General features: G+C 39.2%; 1 protein-coding gene across 2 annotated transcripts; it reads right to left on the minus strand.

The window, feature by feature from the left end:
• Positions 1–6: 6 nt before the first annotated feature.
• LOC131796767 (uncharacterized) lies at positions 7–17,936 on the minus strand. Of its 2 annotated transcripts, XM_059114367.2 has the most exons (18): positions 17,518–17,936; positions 15,868–16,842; positions 15,542–15,739; positions 14,054–14,297; positions 13,079–13,212; positions 12,287–12,545; positions 11,428–11,652; positions 10,296–10,484; positions 7,019–7,446; positions 6,311–6,490; positions 4,831–5,083; positions 4,283–4,416; positions 3,591–3,849; positions 2,848–3,066; positions 2,379–2,555; positions 2,163–2,280; positions 1,874–1,943; positions 7–1,308 (listed from the first exon to the last, which is right to left on the minus strand). In XM_059114367.2, exons 2-18 carry the CDS (start codon positions 16,282–16,284, stop codon positions 1,207–1,209), a joined length of 3,606 nt encoding a protein of 1,201 aa, XP_058970350.2. In that variant the 5' UTR covers positions 16,285–16,842; positions 17,518–17,936; the 3' UTR covers positions 7–1,206. The 2 variants fall into 2 exon arrangements, with proteins under 2 accessions (XP_058970350.2, XP_066020296.1); XM_066164199.1 differs by lacking the exons at positions 15,542–15,739; positions 15,868–16,842; positions 17,518–17,936 and adding an exon at positions 14,865–14,977.
• Between the last annotated feature and the right edge of the window lie 4,107 nt (positions 17,937–22,043).

Below are 22,043 nucleotides of genomic sequence, written 5' to 3' on the forward strand. Positions count from 1 at the left end.
CCCCCACCCTTCACCGGTATGACCAGCCATTCTATTTTTCAAATCTGGAGAGACACTTCCATCACCTTACTTTCCCTGTTCTTTTTGCTTTGTTATGTTTGTTTCTTGTTTCCTTTTTTTGCTTGGGTTTTTTCTTCGTTTCTGTAATTTCTTTTTCTGGATCACTTTGCGTGCATCCTGCGTATGTATCCGTTCAAATTTTTTGAACAACAGAAGTCCAATAGCTTTAACATCAAGGGATAATCCCATAAATCATACTGTATACTTGTAAACATGATCTAGCAGTCATCCTTAATAATTTATGAAGCCACACTCAACTGTACATTTAAAATGGTATTGTCAGTACCGCCTTCACTTCCCCTTGTTAATGTAAGAAAAAGTATAATTTAACTTGGTGCCGATCACGATAGCTCTCAAAGTGTAAACAGATGTATAACGAAATAAGCAAAGACGGTAGAATCAAACGGTTGTGCCAAGGGTAAATGATTCTCCTTTGCAACATTATTCTGGATCACGTCGGTTTCGTTACCCTGGGTACATGTTCGAAAAAAACGACTTGACTGCACTTCCCTTCCAAGAGGAAAAACACTTACAGTTTGGAGAAGGAAATGATCGTCTCATACTGTAATAGCAAGCAAAGTAGATATAACAAAGCTTTGTTGGGATCCGAAACCGTTAAATATCTGTAACATCGTTTGCTATGCCAGATGAGATGCGAAGCCTTTAAACACAGGGGAGGGTGGCCAGCTTCGTTTGAAATTTTAATGAGGCTATATCAATTTGGGCAAGGTTAAAACCAAGTCAATGCAGCGCTCTCGCCATTATAATATGAGGACTTCAGGGAGGTTTGCGAGGGCATTGCGACACGCTATCTGCTTGCATTGTTCTCCTCTCTTCCCCCCACGTTTGGATAAGTACTCATTCCACACACTAGTTTGTCTGTAGTGTGTGACAGGCGCCCAAAGGTAGGCTGGGACTGGGTAGCCACGATGATCACCCTGCTGCAGGGGAGATTGTTGCCATCCCCCGGTGTCGTTACCTTTACAGCTCCGTGTTGATCCACGGCGCGTAGAAAGGTGGGTGGCGTCTGACGCACGCAGCTTGTGCCCCGGTTAAACGAAGTGACTCATTCACGTCAAATTAGTTCATACATGTAGACAATACTATCCTGCATCAGAAGGTCACGCTGAGGCTCACTGCATTGATTTACCCAAATAGTTCTTTTAACTCTTTGGTGAACTGAAGAACTTCGATTATGGTCGGGAGACATAGGTCTATTTTCACGGAGCTGTAAAAGAATTCAGGGCTCTGCAAAACCAAAATAGCACAAGTGACCTACACAGCAGGAAGAAAGACATTCAAACCTCGAAAATATTACAACTCTTGTCGTCACGATAGGAAAAGTATATAGAGAGTGACCCTCCACTTGATATGCAAAATATATACTCGAACATTAGTTCGTCGATATTACCTGTTCAAAGACAAACAAACGAGCAAAAGTTTGTTACAAGTGGAGGTCACTGTGTTATTCCCCCTAAAATATCTTTTACAGCGTGCGAAACAAAACGCTTTCAAACAGTCGCAAACGGATGTTCATCGAGGTTAGTGCGACTTAAGCTTAAGTAGCAAAGAAGTTGGTCAATACCTTGTAATTAGAGCAAAACGCTCTCCCAACTTAAAAAATTTTTTTGAAGAAAGAATTATATCTCACTGAATGCAAGGGACAAAAATTGGAAATATCACTTAAAGAATGTCACTAGGTATTCCCCACTTTAAGCTGAGCCATGTTAGGTCACGTGACAAACTTAAACATATCGCGCGCGAAGTGCAAATATGTAATGGATCGTCATAATACTGAAGAACTTATACCAACCTCTTTTCGCAATTCATTGAGCATGTGCAACAAGGGACCGTCTAGCTTTCCTCTGACACTGATGTCATCTCTGTAAATAAACGAGAGCTGCATAAGCTCCTCCAAGATTTTTACCTTGTATTTTTCTATTGCACTCTCATAACTGGGAGTGCAACTTACGTTAGACTGACGATAACCATTTATAATAACACAAGACAGTTTACCTTGTTACTGCTGTGGTCGATTATGAGCAGACGGCTATTCAAGGATGCTTTTAAATTTCACCATTAGAGAAACTACAACAACTTACATTGGAAATCCAATACCCTGTAACCATTTGGCGACATCTTCTTTCTTCCATTGTAAAACCTTCTCGTTTTCGCTTGCCTTTATAGGAGCGCTTCCTAATAATTCGCTTTGGGAGGCAGCTGTAAGAATATTTATATTAAAAAGAAATCACTATTTCAAGAATTAGAACATGGAAATAGAAATCAATCACAAAAAAATCGAGATGCTGGGTTCATACCAGTTTTTCCTTTAGAAATTTCTTTCATAAGCTGCTGAATTCCAACGTTCGGCTCCTTCCTGAAGTCCATCCATAGCTTAGCGCCCAGAATAATCCCCAGCCAGCCGTCAGGGTTATATCCAGATTCCATCATCAGTGGAATTATGCGCTTTCTTCTTTGGTAAGCGTATTCGGCCTCTAGACATTAACAAAGTAGCTCAACATCGAGACAATCAGTACTACGTGGAGACGTGGAGAGGGTACATGTATGTGAAATTCATACGTCGTTGTAACAATATTCTGTAACGTTAAACACTCCTCAATCGGGGGACTTGAGGAAATTCCAGATTTTCTTCTACTTCTCTCTATGGGATATGCCATCCACTGCCAAATCTCCCACATAACAAAAGAGAAAGCTCCTTTACATTTAGATCAGCATCTCTTTAAACTGTCTCTCTATTGTGGGGAGCTATTAAAGTAAAGTAGCTACCTGATCTACAGTTGGGACTGTTTTGGTACTTTCGTGACATTGCCAAGACTAAGACAGACGATTTCTCCACAGCTCGAGCCATTGTTTCCAAAATGGATCCTTCCATCTGCTCCACGTCCATCCATACAGAGAATCCTCGAGTTTCGAGCTCGTGTTTCACACGAAGCATAGTTTGCTGTGTATCCCACTGGTAGCTTATCATGACATGCTCTTCAGAATCTGCCGAAAAAAACCACAACGTCAGTCCTCATATTATCATAGGTTGTCAAAATCCACCCTCTCACCACCACCCCCCCTCCCCCTTCAAGGTCGATGAGACGATGACTTTTAAGAAGTTAAGAAATGCCTTTTGTTTTCAATTTTGCTGAACCGAATCCTCATGTTTTTTGGCGAAAAGAAGCGAAGTCCGCTAGGTTTAGAACAAGGCGATGAGGGAGCATAATATTAAGTTCATGGCAAATGGCTAAAATAGTGTGGTTAATTTCCAGTCATCTCTTTTCTTACCGCGAATCGATAGTATGTTGTTTACCTCGTGGGCTATAGGACAGAAGTTAGGGTTAGAGACTAAATGAACAAGACAGAACAGTCTTCGATTTTATCGTTACGCAGTTATACTACGAAGAGAGTTGTCATGGTAAAGAACCTTGGTCTGTTCGGACTTTTCAAATTCAATTTGATCCCCAAGCCATATTAGTCACATTTCCATGGCCATGGCCATGGCCTGGAAGGGACTGAACATGTACCTGAGTTTTCGGAGTGTCCTATCTTGCCGTGTATTTCCCACATTATACCAGACACCGCTTGCAGTATTTCCTTGTTATCTGAATTCTGCAGACTTTGCAGCGATGACATAGTGTCGCTGTCACTTCTAATTACTTCTTTGTTGGTCTCGTCGAACGATAACATGTACAGCGCTTTGGCTGCTGCCACTTTCTCGTCCTCGTGTTCCTTGGAACCTTTCAACATGGAGACCAGCATGGGAATACCTCCGTGCAGGCCGATCTAGAAAAATCAAGACACATAATAATACCAAAGTAAGTTAGACGAGAAATTTAAGTAAAACTTTTACTAATAAAGACTTCTGATGAGTTCAACAGAAATAGTGAAAAGAAAAAAAACCAAAAGATCCAAAGTCTATGAAATAAGATCGCTTAAAATGCTCTTGCTAACATTTAGAAATTGATAACTCTTCTATCTTTCTTTAACAAGGCTGTTGCATCCGTCATAATAAGTTGTTTCTCAAGTTCGTATGAGTAGGTGAATGGGCTCATCCAGATCTCATTTAATCGATTAGTATTGGACATTCCTGCAAACATTACCTCGATTATCGATTGGCAGATGCTACCGATCGTCGATTTGTGTTTAACAATCAGCATAAATTATCTTGTTGTAGTTGCTTCCGGTTGTTGGTCAATGTTGAGAAGTAATGTCTTACCATCCTCTTGTTTCCATCATTGGTAGCCACGTGCATCAGTCCATAAGCTATTTCTGCCGCCGAGAATCCTAGACTGCGTCGGTTAGCGGAGTGACTCGCTTTGTCCAGCAACTTCAGTATATCTTTGATGGGTTCTGAAATGAGTGGTTTATGATCTGTTAACGTCAGTTGATGACCGTAAAAGAAATGAAGAATTAAGCTCACACCTCCCGTTCTGCAATGGCTCTATATAGTTGTAGCCATTAGAGCCACAAACGCTGTTGTTTGATGCTTTAAGTTGAACAACGCGTAAGTGAATGGTCCTCATGAGTAATGAGAAAACTTAAAATAATCTCAGATTTACAGTAACCCTAAGGCTAAACCTAATCCTGCACATAAAGCTGCCTTGAGGTTTAGGATAAACAGTATACTGAAAGTGACCAAAGGTAAAAGAAGGAAGTTTGTGGAAATCTGCATTGTAATGCGCACAATAAGGCTTCCAACGATAAACTTTGGCCATGCTATAGTATTTTCTAATCAATTTCAACATGTTTTACCCTACAATTTACCTTCACTAGCCATTATCAAGTGGTTGTTTTTCTCGTCAACCAGGTAAGCCAGCGTTAGAAGAGAAGTCATTCTGTAAACAGGGAACTTTGTTCTGAAAAAGCTTAACAGCGTCTCCACGGCATTACCATTATCAAAATGTTTCTTGAGGCTGATTCGTTTGGAAAGATTGTGAAGCACTCCCAGAACTTCAAATATCAAGCTTCCTTTTCTTGAGAAGTTGGTGTCTTTGTCTTCAGCATCGGTTAGAGGAGTCTAAGAATCATCAAATCTCATTACGTTTAGATCAACAACGGGATTCTTCTCACGAAATACGTGGGAAGGAAATAGTTAGGATAGGCTAAGAAAGGTGAGGAAAGGAGGGCAAACGAAAAGAAAGAAGAGGAAAACAAAATATTTAAAATAAAAACGCGGAACGAAGGAGAAGGGATTTGGAAGGGCTTTTTTCAAGCTGATTTCAACTATTTGTGGCAAGCAGTTTACATGACAGCTGTAGACAACCACGCTTACAAACAGTCGAAGTATTGTACATAGGTACCTCCAACCGGTTTATTAATCTGCATCATATATGTTGTGATTCAAATTTTTCTCTACTAAAAATATTTTAAACCACAATGTGCAGTTGAGCCTGTATTAAGCGGTCACCCACGGGGAATGGCGGAGTGACCGCTAAATACAAGTTCCAATGAATAAGGACCAAACACAATAAAAAATACCATTTCTTCCTAACAGTGCAACGACCAAAGATAATCTGCAATGCGTTGAACACATTTGAACTCTAAGTGCTAACACTGATTTTGTGAGATAAACATGGAATAAATTTGACTTGAGAGAATAATTTTTAGTTTTATTTGAGTGGTTCCGCTTTAAGTGACCATTCAATACAGGTAGGAGACAATACAAACAGGCTGTTGGGACTCAGTCAAGGATGACAACGACCGCTGAATAGAGGTGACCGCTGAATAGAGGCGACCGCTGAAAAGAGGCGAACACTGAATAGAAGCGAACGCTGGAAAGAGGGGGAACTTTTCGAGACTCAAACAACCGACCGCCTGATACAGGGTGACAGCCTAATACAGGGTGACCGCCTAATACGGTGCCACTTAATACAGGTTCGACTGTAGTTTAATTTTGATTTCCCTCTGTCCCATATATACATAACCATGATCAGAGACAAAGAGAAACAAAACTAGTCTGATTAGATAACCTGAAAGCCATAAAAAAAACTAAACACGACAACAACTTAACCCTTTAACTCCCCTAAGTAACCTACACAAAATTTCTCCTTACAACATCGATACAAGGCAAGCAAAATAGTCATGATAATGACGAAAAATATCAATTAGGAGATTATTAGCTGATCCAAGAACAAATTCTCCAATCTCACAACATAAAAATTGTATGGCAATCAGTAAGGAGAATTAACAACAAGATCCTCGGAGTGAAAGAGTAAAAGTAGAGAGAAGTAAGTAAAACTCCCACCGTTTGATCTTCAAACTCTGGCGTACACTTCTTCAGTTGTTCTAACAACTCCAAATATTCCCTGATCAGCCCTGCATTTCCACACGCCTCGCAAAAGGCATCGTGGAAATCAGTAAAGTTCAGAATGGCAGCTGACATCGATAGCATTACTTCGATGGCCCATTTAGCATCTGAATGTTCCTGTGGAAAACACAGAGAAGATTCCGTCATGCATGTCTGTTAATATTGTTTAAAAACGACAGGGTTTCACGAACTTACAAACTCAAAAGTTAACTATACGAGGTACGCATAAAGATACACCTTGCTATAACTCACCATCTCTTAAATTTTCCAACAATCGCCTTGATGGATGTAGGGAAAGAAATTGTCCAAAATAATAAATACCACCCACTCTGCTCACTTTTCACATAAGTTTAATTCTATTGCTGGTACCCAAAAGGAATTAACTCCTTTGAGGTTGCCATTCTCACTAGTTTATTAAGAGGTTGCATGGGGACATTTCCTTAGTTTGAAACTGAACAATTTACTTTTTCGCTAAAAATAGTCTCTTGATAGGGTGGGCAGGAGTTTTTACCCGATTTTCAGATTGTATTTCACCTTAAACATAATATTCAATCTCACATTTGTCTTACACCCTCGCCTTCTCAACAACACGTGCATTCCTCACCAGTAGAAAACTCATTCACAGAGCCAGTTTACATATCATACCTCAGATGGAACCTCATCTCTAAATCCCGCCTTCATTGAGCTTGCCTTTTTCTTTCTCGTTACCTTCACATCTTTCTCCGCAGACAAAACCCGTTTTCCCCTAGCTGCCGAACGCTCTTCAAGATATACACGCCTCCGAAGAATTCTTATTACCTCAGTCAAAAGCTCTGGTAAATCTACATCAACCAAGAAGTTCACCAGCAAGTGCCTACTTGCTGGGTCAGGTATCTTCCCATAGAGTCCAACGAAGCCGTCTGCTTTCCAAAACGCTTCATTTGAAGCTAACTGACCAGATGCCAGATGAGAGCGCAGGCCTCTTATAAGTTTCTCGCTTTCAGAGAGATACACATAAACATCTCGGTGGTTCTTCTTGTAAGACAGAAGTGTCTTCTTGAGATCGCCCTCCTTTGATTTCTCTTTTCCACTCCCTGTTAATAAACGGAAAAGTTTAAATCTACTCCTTTTCCGTGTTAAGGATTGGTTCGAATCTTAATAGCGATTTTTTGCGAACTTAAGAATCAATTAATATAAAGCTAAATGGAAGGCTGACCACGATAAACAAAAAACAATTGACGTCTTAAGTAGCTGAGATTGCGCGAAAGTCTTCTTAGTGCAGTTATAAGGGAGGAGAAGTGAAGTTATAGGGAAGGAAAAGTGCAGTTATAAGGGAGGAAAAGTGCAGTTATAGGGAAGGAAAAGTGCAGTTATAGGGAAGGAAAAGTGCAGTTATAGGGAAGGAAAAGTGCAGTCATAGGGAAGGAAAAGTGCAGTTATAGGGGAGGAAAAGTGCAGTTATAGGGAAGGAAAAGTGCAGTTATAGGGAAGGAAAAGTGCAGTTATAGGGAAGGAAAAGTGCAGTTATAGGGAAGGAAAAGTGCAGTTATAGGGGAGGAAAAGTGCAGTTATAGGGAAGGAAAAGTGCAGTTATAGGGGAGGAAAAGTGCAGTTATAGGGAAGGAAAAGTGCAGTTATAGGGAAGGAAAAGTGCAGTTATAGGGAAGGAAAAGTGCAGTTATAGGGAAGGAAAAGTGCAGTTATAGGGAAGGAAAAGTGCAGTTATAGGGAAGGAAAAGTGCAGTTATAGGGAAGGAAAAGTGCAGTTATAGGGAAGGAAAAGTGCAGTTATAGGGAAGGAAAAGTGCAGTTATAGGGAAGGAAAAGTGCAGTTATAGGGGAGGAAAAGTGCAGTTATAGGGGAGGAAAAGTGCAGTTATAGGGAAGGAAAAGTGCAGTTATAGGGAAGGAAAAGTGCAGTTATAGGGAAGGAAAAGAGCAGTTATAGGGAAGGAAAAGTGCAGTTATAGGGAAGGAAAAGTGCAGTTATAGGGAAGGAAAAGTGCAGTTATAGGGAAGGAAAAGTGCAGTTATAGGGAAGGAAAAGTGCAGTTATAGGGAAGGAAAAGTGCAGTTATAGGGAAGGAAAAGTGCAGTTATAGGGGAGGAAAAGTGCAGTTATAGGGAAGGAAAAGTGCAGTTATAGGGAAGGAAAAGTGCAGTTATAGGGAAGGAAAAGTGCAGTTATAGGGAAGGAAAAGTGCAGTTATAGGGAAGGAAAAGTGCAGTTATAGGGAAGGAAAAGTGCAGTTATAGGGGAGGAAAAGTGCAGTTATAGGGAAGGAAAAGTGCAGTTATAGGGAAGGAAAAGTGCAGTTATAGGGGAGGAAAAGTGCAGTTATAGGGGAGGAAAAGTGCAGTTATAGGGAAGGAAAAGTGCAGTTATAGGGGAGGAAAAGTGCAGTTATAGGGGAGGAAAAGTGCAGTTATAGGGAAGGAAAAGTGCAGTTATAGGGAAGGAAAAGTGCAGTTATAGGGAAGGAAAAGAGCAGTTATAGGGAAGGAAAAGTGCAGTTATAGGGAAGGAAAAGTGCAGTTATAGGGAAGGAAAAGTGCAGTTATAGGGAAGGAAAAGTGCAGTTATAGGGAAGGAAAAGTGCAGTTATAGGGAAGGAAAAGTGCAGTTATAGGGAAGGAAAAGTGCAGTTATAGGGAAGGAAAAGTGCAGTTATAGGGGAGGAAAAGTGCAGTTATAGGGAAGGAAAAGTGCAGTTATAGGGAAGGAAAAGTGCAGTTATAGGGGAGGAAAAGTGCAGTTATAGGGGAGGAAAAGTGCAGTTATAGGGAAGGAAAAGTGCAGTTATAGGGAAGGAAAAGTGCAGTTATAGGGAAGGAAAAGTGCAGTTATAGGGAAGGAAAAGTGCAGTTATAGGGAAGGAAAAGTGCAGTTATAGGGAAGGAAAAGTGCAGTTATAGGGAAGGAAAAGTGCAGTTATAAGGGAGGAAAAGTGCAGTTATAGGGAAGGAAAAGTGCAGTTATAAGGGAGGAAAAGTGCAGTTATAGGGAAGGAAAAGTGCAGTTATAGGGAAGGAAAAGTGCAGTTATAGGGAAGGAAAAGTGCAGTTATAGGGAAGGAAAAGTGCAGTTATAGGGAAGGAAAAGTGCAGTTATAGGGAAGGAAAAGTGCAGTTATAGGGAAGGAAAAGTGCAGTTATAGGGGAGGAAAAGTGCAGTTATAGGGGAGGAAAAGTGCAGTTATAGGGAAGGAAAAGTGCAGTTATAGGGAAGGAAAAGTGCAGTTATAGGGGAGGAAAAGTGCAGTTATAGGGGAGGAAAAGTGCAGTTATAGGGGAGGAAAAGTGCAGTTATAGGGAAGGAAAAGTGCAGTTATAGGGAAGGAAAAGTGCAGTTATAGGGAAGGAAAAGTGCAGTTATAGGGAAGGAAAAGAGCAGTTATAGGGAAGGAAAAGTGCAGTTATAGGGAAGGAAAAGTGCAGTTATAGGGAAGGAAAAGTGCAGTTATAGGGGAGGAAAAGTGCAGTTATAGGGGAGGAAAAGTGCAGTTATAGGGGAGGAAAAGTGCAGTTATAGGGAAGGGAAAGTGCAGTTATAGGGAAGGAAAAGTGCAGTTATAGGGAAGGAAAAGTGCAGTTATAGGGAAGGAAAAGTGCAGTTATAGGGAAGGAAAAGTGCAGTTATAGGGAAGGAAAAGTGCAGTTATAGGGAAGGAAAAGTGCAGTTATAGGGAAGGAAAAGTGCAGTTATAGGGAAGGAAAAGTGCAGTTATAGGGAAGGAAAAGTGCAGTTATAGGGAAGGAAAAGTGCAGTTATAGGGGAGGAAAAGTGCAGTTATAGGGGAGGAAAAGCGAACTTGAATCGTTAATAGTAGCAAATGTCCTCGTTTAACTGCAAACAGTTTTCACTCATATCCTTCGTTGAGACACAAAAACTTAATATGGCCTCCTTCTAAAAAAACTTGAGGACGCACCCCGCCACACCTACCTTGGGATTTCACTGTCTGGCCAAGTTCTTTTATCAGTTGGCTAGTTCCTGCTTCAAGATTTCCATCCTCCCTAAAGTCCATCCACAGCTTGGTGCCCATTATTATGCCAAGCCAGCCTCTGGGTTGAAACCGACGTTCCATCATCAATGGGATGATTTTCTTTCGTAACTGATACGCATATTCTGCTTCTGAGGGATTAAGATGAATTTTTATCATGTTAGTGCATTCACAAACCAAAGGAAACAGTCAAATTTAGGAAGAGATGTTCAGAAACTTAGTTCATCAACAGCTGCTGGCGTGGGAACTGAATTGAAATGCGCGACAGTTCTTCTTGATCACATTAACCACAAACACTTCATGCTATAAAAGAAATACTTTAAATTGCGCGCCGAGCCTGAGGGTATTCTTGGACGTTTTTGTTTCCCATGCAGTGCTATGTAGTTGGTCTAGAAAACTGGTATGTTCACAAGCGTTTTCCCGCGCTGATCTCATTTTCTAGTTTCTTCTTTGAGTTTCCATTGGGCTGAATCTTTGACATATTTCCCTATGTTCTGATTACCTTGGTTTCGTTTTTAAGACACTATCATTAAAATGAACAGTACCTAATCACTCAGCTAATTACTTGTTTTTCTCTGAGGTAAATCTTACATTCAATGAACGGTAGACTACTTTATACAGTTTAAAGGCCCAATTAAGCGGAAAGGGTCCTTTGAGTTCCACGTCAGAATTTCTAACATCTTTAAGTCGCAATTTCAGAACTCTTACAGCACATGTCGTTGTCGGAATTAAGTTTAGGAAGAGGATGTCAGTACAGGCAATAATAAATAATAAAGGTGTTTTACTGACATAATCATCAACCAACATTATTCCTTATAAGTGGGAGATGAGAGGAAATCCTGAGCCATTGTTAGCCTAGTATACGCATATTGCTGCCTGAGAAAACCGGAAACAGTAGAGTAAACATTCATGACGTCCATATTGTTTTTACCTTCTCTTTAGCACTGTCCGCGTGTAATTTCAAGAGAGTGTCCTGAGTAGTCTATCATAATTCCATTGTCATTTTAAAAAAGATCTCGGCATATTCATTAGACTTGTAGGGCAACAGAAAAGTAAATTTTTATCGAGACTTACCAGAACGACAATTCGGGCTCTCAAAATACTTCCGCGATACAGCCATTACGAACACTGCGCAGTTCTCCACGGCAGATGCCATGCTTTGCAACGTAGATCCTTCAATTTTCTCAACATCGATCCACACATTAAATCCTGCAGATCTCAGTTCATCCTTCACACGAAGTATGATTTCTTGACAATCCCACTGATAACTTATCATTATGTGCTGAGAATCTGTAGTAACTAGATTACATGTTATAGTACTGGTTAGTTCAACCTCAAATATCAACAAAAGGCCTATAGGCAAGAGAGTATACAGCTTGTTTTCTCTCGCTGGTAAATTTTAAACTTGGGATGAAGACCCTACAAAAATTCTCAAATTGTTCCTAAGGTTTAAAAACGTGGGAAACAAGAAGAACAACAAAGGATGGAAGGGCAGCAACTTAGAGAAATCTACTCTGAAAAGGGCATATGGAGCAAGAAAGTGACATCTCCATACCAATTTTAATTTCAATTAAAGTCACTCATCCCTTTGGTGCTTGGCTATGGTCTTAAAATAAGGAAGAGGCCAGGCTCCCTGGCTGCCTAAATTTACCTCTTGTTATTATTAATAACAAGACTTTACAAAAATGGCAGAGAGCTACAATGGAATCCTACCATCATGAACTCTTACTTTTTCAACATTAAAAGATATTGTCAGTGTATCACACTAACTTAACCCCACTGAAGATATCTTTGATCCTAAATGACTCGATCAAATTTTAACCAGACTCCAAGAAGTTGTAAAACAAGTGGGCAATACTTCATTTTAAAACTGATGTTACCAAAAGTTAATCAAAGTATAATTGTGAATTATCAAATTGAATATTCTTATTACCTGATCTTGTAAGATCTCTGTTTTCTGTTTCAATTTCCCAAAGAACACCTTGGGAGGCTTTTGCAACTTTTTCATCAGAATCCTGAGCAAACCTTTGTAGTGTGTCAGTGGCTGATGTGAAAGCTTTAATGAGTGCCCTGTTGATGGCATCAAATGACAACATCCACAAGGCAGTAGTCCCTCCAAGCCTCTCATCTGAATCTCCTTTGGAAGTCGTGAGCATGTTAAAAATGGCTGGAATTGCCCCATTAAATCCAAACTGGAAATAAAAGGAAGTACCAGTATTATTTCTGTCATGTAACAAAATTTCTAAATAAAAAACTCTGGCTGATCAAGCCTGTGTAGCAGTCCCTAGGAAATTCTGGTAAGAGTTGTAAAGTTCATATGTAGTATCAGGCACTAGGAGTTTTGTGTTTCATTTTGCATCAGTTTTCACTGCGAGCATACACTAGAGATTTTGTACTGTACTGTTTCATTTTTCTTTCCAATACATCGTCAAAGTCGGTCTTCAGGTTGTAAAGTGTCAAAGTCTGTTCGTGACTTTGGTTGTCCTGGAAAGTACTGTACCGGTCCAGCTTGCAGTGATGATGAACAGCCTAAACTCGAGAAGGTTGAAGAGCTGGCAAATACTGAGAGCACTCCTCCCACCAACAGGAATGGTGCTAATTATAGCGCTTCTTCCCAACCTATGCATAACAGTTAGTCATACCAAAGTGGAAGATAATAAACAAGAACAAGGTGTCATTATCAACTGTTATGGAAATGTAATCATTCAAGTCAAATTTATCACACCTGTTTACTGTTATTTTCATTGACAGCAAGTTTACTAATACCATCAGCTATTGCACTGGCAGAGAAACCCAGATATCCCCGTGTACCTGACTTGATGGCCTTGTCCAACATGTGAATTATAAATTTGATTGGTTCTATAAGACAAAATGATTGTTTTGAAAATCTACGTTAACATGACATGAGTTAAGGATGACTCACCTGAAGAGTGGAAAACTGTAGCTACTTGAAATGGGGCTAGTAGGGACATAGGGGAGGTTAATGAGGTTCTTTTCTTTTTTTATGGAACAGGAGGGGAATTGGGAAAGATGTTTTTCTATTTACAAACATTGATGCAGCAAACGAACATCAAGACCAAATGAAGAGCCAAGAAAATTGCGACCAGAGAAAATACCAACCAAACCAGGGGATACGTTACAGAGACATAGCTTCAATCAATCTCGTAAACTGTAAGCGAATTAAAAAAGGGTCTTATACAATCAATTGTATTCAATTAAACATGTGGCAACTTAACAGCATAAATGAATCTAACATAATAAAGGAACTAATAAATGAATCAAATGCCACAGCAAACACAAAATATATATACAAAATAAAGACAAAACTCAGCTTGCTTGAAACGAGATAAAGGAAAATTATAACTAGAAATAGCTGCCTGACAATACGAAGGTGGTGACTAAATAACACACACAAGGCATAAGATCATAGCAAGAGAAACACTACCTTGCATAAATGGGGCAAGCTACAAAGTGAAAACAAGTGAATACAACTTACAAATCAGTCCCTATACACTGGTGGCATGAACAGTAAATAGTGAAAGGGTGTACGATGCAACAACTAAAAATCAGCAGGAGAGAAAGACTATCGGAAGGAATCAAATGGCACAAAGGCCAACTGTAACACAAATGTCACACAAATTTAAAGTCATACATTTACAAACATGATGCAATTACTCATAAAAATGTTGGTAATTCTTACCAGCATCTGCCATTACTACTCCATTATCTTCTTCTTCAACAAGGTACGCAAGGCAAAATAAACTCTTGATATAAAATGCAGTCACAGGGGATTGAAGGAAAGGTAGTAAATGTTGTATCCCATTGCTATCCAAAAAGACTATCCTGTTTGAGACCTGAATCGCCATATTGACAAGAGACCCAAGAAGTCTTGATAGTGTTCTACCTCTAGCTGTCCACTTTGATATTGTTTTTGTTTCTGGATCCTGTAAAATGTAAAAACCATGTTGTGATTTAGAATGTTAACTTTGTCAAGGTAGTGCCAGTTATCAAAATCTGATATAATTGTACTAAAAATAGAGGCAAATTGACATTCAAATTTAAGTAGGACATGAATATTTTCTGAATTGAACCTTCACTACAATTTCCTGTGCAAATTCCACCATGGAAAATTTAAAGTTCCACAATTAAGCTTATAAAACCCTTTGACTCTCAAGAGTGAGTAACATGTGACTTCTCCCTATGATTTCCTACATTGTCCAGCAGAAAAGTGATAAGAATACTCAAACTCACTGTTGTATCATGCATAAGTTATTATCTTGATCTAATACCAAACTCTTGTAACTATTTTAACAAGGAAATGTGTAGCAGCTTGAAAGGAAAATTAATGATCAGATCCCAGAAAAAACATCTTTCTCTATTTCTATTTCTTTACTGAGCTCAAAACTTACTATCTCTCTAATTCTATTCACAAACATGACACTATCAAAATTGCTGATCCCAACAGTATGTAGGACATGTGTCATATGAACTTCAGAATTGACCCCACTCACCATAGAGTCTCTGTGGCTCAGTGGTAGAGCATCAGAGCACAGGATCCGAAGGTCTGAGGTTGGATTCCTCATGGGGACTCAGAATTTGTTATTTGTCCAATGCTTGTGACAAGACAAAAAATATTTTTCTCTAGATCCCTAGAGTTGACAGGTTAATGTTTGTTAACCATACAACAGAAGTGTATAACAATTATACTATTACAGATATACAGCTATTAATAGTTGCTTTTTTCATAAAATTTTCAGTCTTGACTTCTATCCATATAAACATTTTTCCTTAGTTGATCGTCAAAAATATTCTACTACAGAATTGTAATCCCTTCTTATAGGCTGGTTATAAGGGATATTTAACCTTTTAACTCTAAAGATCTGACTGTTGATTCTCCCCTCTAGCTGCTACACACTTCCTTGTAAATTAGTTATGAGAATATAGTGATAGATCAGGACAACAACTTCTACCTAATAAGTTTGAGTACTCTCAGTAGCCGTTTGCTGGATAATATATGGATATTATGGGGAGAGGTTTCATGTTAATCACTTCAGGGAGTTAAAGGGTTAACTAACTATTGTCATTTTAAGATATCCTTCAATCAACATCAGCAAAGCCAGCTCTTCTTTCAATTATGCAAACTGTTCGAACTTATTTTTAAGTACCAGCTCTGATTTTGTTTTTCTACCTCAAATGGAATAATGTCTGGTATACAATCCTTTAGAGCTTCTGTCATCCCCAGAAAGACTGGAATAAGCCCTGTTTTACCAAATTCTATTGCCAGCTTAGGGCAAGAAGTTAAATTCACAGTGAAACCAGCCAATAAATTAAGAACATCTTGAGCAAGTCTTAGTTCCTCTGGAACTTTTGTATCATATTCAGTTTCCTAAGAAAACAACACAAAAAAAAATTAATATCTAAAGGTAAAAAAAATCATGTATGAAAAGAACTTATCAAAAAACAAGAAACTATAAGTCAAAAGTTTCTTTTATACATTTTCATAAATTCACTTACTTCATCTTTCTCTCGGTCAAAGCTCACCAAAGTTGGATAATTCGTTAACAGACTGGTGTAAATTTCGAATACGACGTGAGGGATGTCTTTCTTCAGCACAAACTCTTCAGACGTTGCTTGAATTTCTTCAGTCTCGTCTATAGTGAAGGAAAACTTCAGAAGTTCCACACAACAAGTCACAACTTCTTTGCGCGCAAGACTTCCTTCTGAAAGATGTCTTTTTAATTCATCTGTATTCCTGTCTGCCTCAGTTAAATTTGATGGTGCATTCATTTCCACGTAATTTGCCTTTTCCTCAGACTGTGTGCCTGAAGCCAAGATGTTCTTTGCTTCACTTATGTTGGAAGTTTTGTTAGGAGTTTGCGACATTTGAGGCTCGCCTTTACTGACTGTGTGGCTAGATGCGCCGCTACCCATGGGCAAACATCAAACTAACTAAAATTGATTTTTGGTGACAGTCTTTCATTATACTATATGAAAAACTGATAGACTTAGCTTAAACGACGAGCTCAATAAGCATAATGTTCATCGTTTCTTCTTACTAAAGCAGATATTAGCTAGGCGTTCACACTTCGTTTCCATTCCTCCTCAGCCTAAAGGTAGACCGCTGTTCAGTCAAATGAAAAACTGAAGGTGTCTTGGAAGTTGAATGATAACAGTCAACTGTGACCACGTAATAGGTAAACCTTACACCGTCGGAGAATGAAAAAATATATATCGTCATCCTTCGCTACGGCTAGCCACGATACAAATCTCCTAGACTGAGTGGGTCGGCCGAACGGGAAATTACTTGGCTCGAAATCATGATGTGCGAACTCGGAGCCCAACCGTTTTCCTGTTCAGCCCGACCTAGTCGGGGGGGAACAGGGAGGTCAGAGTCTCCCGCTTCCTGTATCACGTTCTCCTGCCTCCCGTACCTTTGTGCCCCTTTGCCTCCCGACTCCCACTCTTCACGGTGTTGCTCCCGTCTTCAGGCTAATGAAGAAGATCAGAAGCCCGGGTTTAACTTTCAAACTGTGCCAAAACTTAACATTGTTGTTCATTTTCTGGCCTTTGTTTTGGCGGGGGGATCATTGGTTCCGATGAAAGTTATTACAGGTCAGTTTTCTTAATTACGCTAAGTTTCACTGACCTGGTTATCACAGTTTGACCATCGCTTCAGACATCTCGTTATAGAGACGAAAGTCTCGGTCCACTGTGTGATGTAATAGCTATTGCAATGTAATGTAGGTTTTTCCATGCATTTAGGAATGCCATTTCAAAATCAAATAAAATAATCAAGAGCCAGACGTAACGTTGAAAGCCCCTTGGGGAGAATTAAATAAATAAATAAATAATAACAATAAATAATTAAATAAATAAAGTATGTAACGTTTAGAGTTTGCTTCTCTTGTATCCGTGCTTGCTTTCCCTTTTTGACGTAAGTAACTAGTCGTAGCTAGTCGTGAGCGAATAAAAAAGCTGACTCCAAAGGATGATTTAAATCGCTGCATATCAATTGTTGAACCCTTCCCATTTTAGCGTTCAGCTTAAGTGCAAGTGAAGCTTGATTGAACATTCTTGTTCGGATGATTATCAGATTTGTTCGATAGGTTGAAATCTTCTTGAAACCTCTATGGAAAGTTTCAAGGCTAAAAGAAGTTTTCTAACCTCCTGCGCCGGGAAGACCACACTGAACTCTTCAAACCCCAAATTTTGGTTAGAGTTTCTTCTTCCGCCGAGTCAAGACAACTTCTTAAATTGATTTTCTTCACTGATTTCATTTGTTTTCAAATCACATTCGCCTCGGTAGTCTGAAAGCATCTTGCAGAATGTTTCTTCGGAGAGTCTAAAGCGCCCGTTTAATAATCGAGTGTAAATTGGGGCTGACAAGCCTATTTGACTTCGTAGTATGTCAAGTTTTCTGTATATTTGTTGTATGACATAATCGAATTGAAGGGATTTCCAAATTCACCGGAAGTAATGCTGTTTTTCCAGCCCAAGTAAAAATTTACGTTTTCTTGCTTCCAAAATTTTCTTTTAAACATTGGTGGATGTTAAATGGAAATTTCAAAAGGTAAGTGTTTTTGACTGAATAATACCCAGTAATAAACAACAAACTTTGTATAACCTTCTTTACTTCTGCTCCCGCTTCCCGCCCTCTCCCGCCCCCTGTTCTCCCGGGCTCCCGCCCCCCTGTCCCCTCCACGACCTAACTCATTCAATAACCATTTTCACATATGACCTTCCCTTTCTTATATGCTTCCTATCCTTTCCTCATTTCGCCGAAATCTTGCGGAGCTGTACGGTTCTTTCCAGTCCTGTTCACACCACCGTATATGGCCCTTTTACAGAGATTTTGTCTCTTGTTTTTCAATAAGATCACGCGCAGGACCGTGCAGGTCATTTGATAAAGTTTGTCATCTTTTCCCACTGATTTACACGTAACTTAATCCTGATAGTTTGATAAACACGTTTTTTCAATAACAGTAGGTTTGCCGAATTGCCATCTGCGTCGTATTATATGTTACCCCGTTAAATCTTAAGAGTAACAAGCATTTTATTTCTTGGTACGCGATCACTGCTGAATCAGACATTGAGGTCACGAGAATAGAGGAAGGGATCGCCAACCAAGGAAGAGAACAGTATGGAAAATATACATACGGACGTTGTGGCACCAAAGGGTGAATGGTAACTCTTAGCGGTATTTCAAGTGTCGCAGTTAACTTGTTTTATGAACATCGATTCACAATGTATAAAAAAGATACATGGAATATTTTGCTTAATTTTATTAAATTTTGTCATTTCCTTCGTCCGCCCCAACCACCCTTGTACTTTAGAGTTTGTTCACCCTCATTAATTATTATTTTAAGGGTTTTTTTTATTTGAAGGGAATTCTAAAAAAGGCATGGAATGCCGTGAAGTAGTGATCAGACCGGAGCAATTAATATATTTAACATGCTGAGACTATCAAACAGCCTGACTTTTCAAAATAATTAGACCAGTTTTAAAGTGTACTAATTCCACTCTCAGCTAACTCTTAATAGCTAAACTCAAGTGAAATCCTTCTTAATTGGTTTGATACAATTCAGAGAAGGTTAAAATTTCTCTACAATAGGAAGTATCTCATACAACGAGATTTCATTTCCTCACAAGAACTATTTTACTTCCTTCAGCGAAAAGGCATATGTTCTTCTCGTGACATTTTGACCGGGGCGTCGATCGGAGACAAAAACCGGCTTTTATTATGTCACGTGAAAATGAGATATAAGCGCCTTAGTACAAAAGGCGCTTTTCTTTTCTAAAATATGTTCATATCCATGGACAATTACGGGTAAGGTGTCGCTGAGACCGCTTTACAACTTTCAAGAATCTCTCAAAACTTCTTTGAGCCGTTCTGGCGAAGAAAGAATGTTAACGACCATTAAGTCATTAGAGCGATTTTAAGCCGTATTGTTTCACTTTCAAAGTGTGTTAATCGGCCCATAAATGCTAATTCACTAGCTATTTAAAACGCAACTCAGGTGCCAACCAAAACGGGAAAATCTCTCGATTAAAATTAACCTAGACTCTTGTCATGAACGTGCGCTTTAGACACACTCGATGAATCTTCAGTAAGCAAATCCTCGCCAGCCTTTCTCTTCATAAAATGCAGCCCTGGCATTTTTGGAGATTTCGTCACCGTAAACACCCAGAATTACATCAGTGGCAGGTGGCCGGCCCAGGATAAAATTACTCGTAAGTTGACTGCTTCCGCCGCCTCCACTGGCCCCTGATAAAATTGTGCTATTTGTGTTCATGGTGTTTACACGACTTCTTGAAAGCAATCTTCTCTTTTGAGCTTTCTTGTGTCGTTTAAAGAGCAAGTAAGCACCCAGTACGAGAAGTACGATGATCGCTGCGCCAATGAGCGAGAAAAACACGATATTGAAGACGTAACGTCCTGTGCTGTCATTACAGCTGAAAAATTCCGACATTTTACAGTTCAAGTTTCCGTTCGAATTTCCTTTCTATTTTCCGTGAGGCGTCTTTCACTGTAGCTTTTATTCCTATCGGTGAGACAATCACAGATTTACTGATCTGAGACAAAAGTAAATTAGAATCTCATTAACTAATGACTATCACGCGATGGCTACATATATGAAACAAAAACATGCATATTGGGTATCTCCAACAACAAAGAGAGGAATAAAGTTCACCAATTTTAAATAAGTTTTCTTGGGTACTGATTGAGAATTGATTAAAGATACGTCTCAGTTACGGTAATCTTTTTTTTTTTTGCTTCGTTGACTGTTTTGACAGCGTTGATGTTTATATCATGTACCCCAAATCCTCTGAGATTATTTCGCTAGATGGGGTTATCTCTGAAAACAATAGCGTTTGATTTGGCAGCTATGGCGCAGCCGGACGGGGATGGGGGAGGGGCTTTAGTTCCACAAATTTAAAGCAAAACATAGCATTTTTCAGTTGCTACCATGGAACATTTACTGGAGATACTTAAAGATGTATACAGATATATATAAATTCCGAGAAACCGTGAGGAGATCGTTTCCTAACCCTCCCCCTCTTCCCGTTAATCTCCTATCGAATATTCTTTGTTCCGCCGTCCACTCGTTTCAGATAAAAATAGTTCTTTCTCTTTCAAAGGCCAAAACGGTTGATATTCAGCTCTCCGTGTGGCAAGAAGCTTTCATTTACGGCTGAATACGAATATCTTTCATTTTTTAAAACAAGAATATTAAATGAAAACAAAAAATAACAATATGGACATGTCTCGCTAGCTTCCTCACGCCTGACGCTTTGAGTAAGGGATATTCGTTATCACGTACTATGAGACAAAGTTTGCTAAACGACATCTAAATCACGCATTTCATTTCAGCTTCTTTGTCAAAGATAACCCCTTTCACAATGTAAACTATACCTAAACAGGAATATTAATTGCGGGAAAACTTTTGTATACATTTATATCATTACAAGACTCCGCGGTTCTGACCAAACCTTGAATGGTTTTAATCAAACGTTCAGTATATTGTATCGTTATCTTTCAAAAACAGTTCGTCGTGACGTATCCAGAAATAGGTTCTGATGACTGCTAAAGCGATTAAATCAGTGAAATCTTCCACGTTGGAAAGGCATTCCCGAATGGTTAAAACCACAAAGTCAAAAAGAGTGAAAATATATCTTAGATGTTGCTTTCAGACATCGATAGCATTGACTCGAAAACCCCACTTAACGCCTGAAAAGAATGCCAGGGTGTTTTGGTTGAGTCGATCCGAGTACACAACCACTATAGAGGGTTTCTCCTCCGAAAAGATTCACCATAAGTATTTTTTGTGGATGATATTTACGAGAAAACTGTCTTTGAAATTATTTCCTGTAGCTAGGTCGGTCGAGTGTCCGTTGATTGATAATTGTTTGGTGCCAATGTTTTCTTAACTTACTTACCTCAATCCATTCCTTACAAAAGATAATAAAGAGATTCCTCTGAATAAACCTTGTTTTTACAAGCTGTGTCTCTGTTGCGTGTTTACAAACCAGGTTTAGTTCCTCGCTGTTTTTAATTCGTGCAAAGAAGCGTCTCCCTTCAGCGTTGCCTACTGTTAAACCAGCGATTGATATGTTCAGTCGCCTGTAATATAATATTTGGTAGAAACAGATAAGAGGTCAATTCTGCTCTCGTGTGACGTGTGTTATTGAAAAGAAAATCTTCAATATCAAGTCACAGAGAACGATATTGCCACCGCAACATTTTGACGCTTGAATTGAAGAGGAAATGAATATGCATAACAAACCAGTCAACCTATGAAAAAGCGATTGTGGGTAAATATGCGAAAATTGCGCGCCTAGATTTTTGCCAATTTTCTTCATTTAATTTTTTTTTTCAACGGAATGCAGCTCTACCGGAATACATTCTTGTCGCACCTGCCACTGATATTTGTAATCTTGTTATGATTTTTTTCCTTCCGTTTCTCAATCAAACTAGAATTTACTAGATTCTGCGTTAATCACATCCTTATGAAAAAAGAAAGCCCAGTATTGATCTTTCCTGGGTGCAATTTTTCTTCAAGAAAGAGACAAAAGCAATCACAATAGGTGACAAGTGTTGAGATTAAAAAAAAAAGGATGAATTGTTTCTGTCGCATCACAATAAACACAAATATTGAATTCGGGCAGAAGGTACTCAGACCATCCTTTAG

The sequence above is a fragment of the Pocillopora verrucosa genome, chromosome 1, assembly GCF_036669915.1.
Source record: "Pocillopora verrucosa isolate sample1 chromosome 1, ASM3666991v2, whole genome shotgun sequence".
Classification (NCBI taxonomy): Eukaryota; Metazoa; Cnidaria; class Anthozoa; order Scleractinia; family Pocilloporidae; genus Pocillopora; species Pocillopora verrucosa.

What these genes read in the sequence shown, in the direction of transcription:
- LOC131796767 (XM_059114367.2), bottom strand. Translation starts at nt 16,284, where the DNA reads ATGGGTAGCGGCGCATCTAGCCACACAGTCAGTAAAGGCGAGCCTCAA. An exon ending in CAGACATTATTCCATTTGAG is followed by an intron (nt 14,298 to 15,541) that starts GTAGAAAAACAA and finishes TACATTTTACAG; the next exon opens with GATCCAGAAACAAAAACAAT. An exon ending in GAGCCCGAATTGTCGTTCTG is followed by an intron (nt 10,485 to 11,427) that starts GTAAGTCTCGAT and finishes TTAATCCCTCAG; the next exon opens with AAGCAGAATATGCGTATCAG.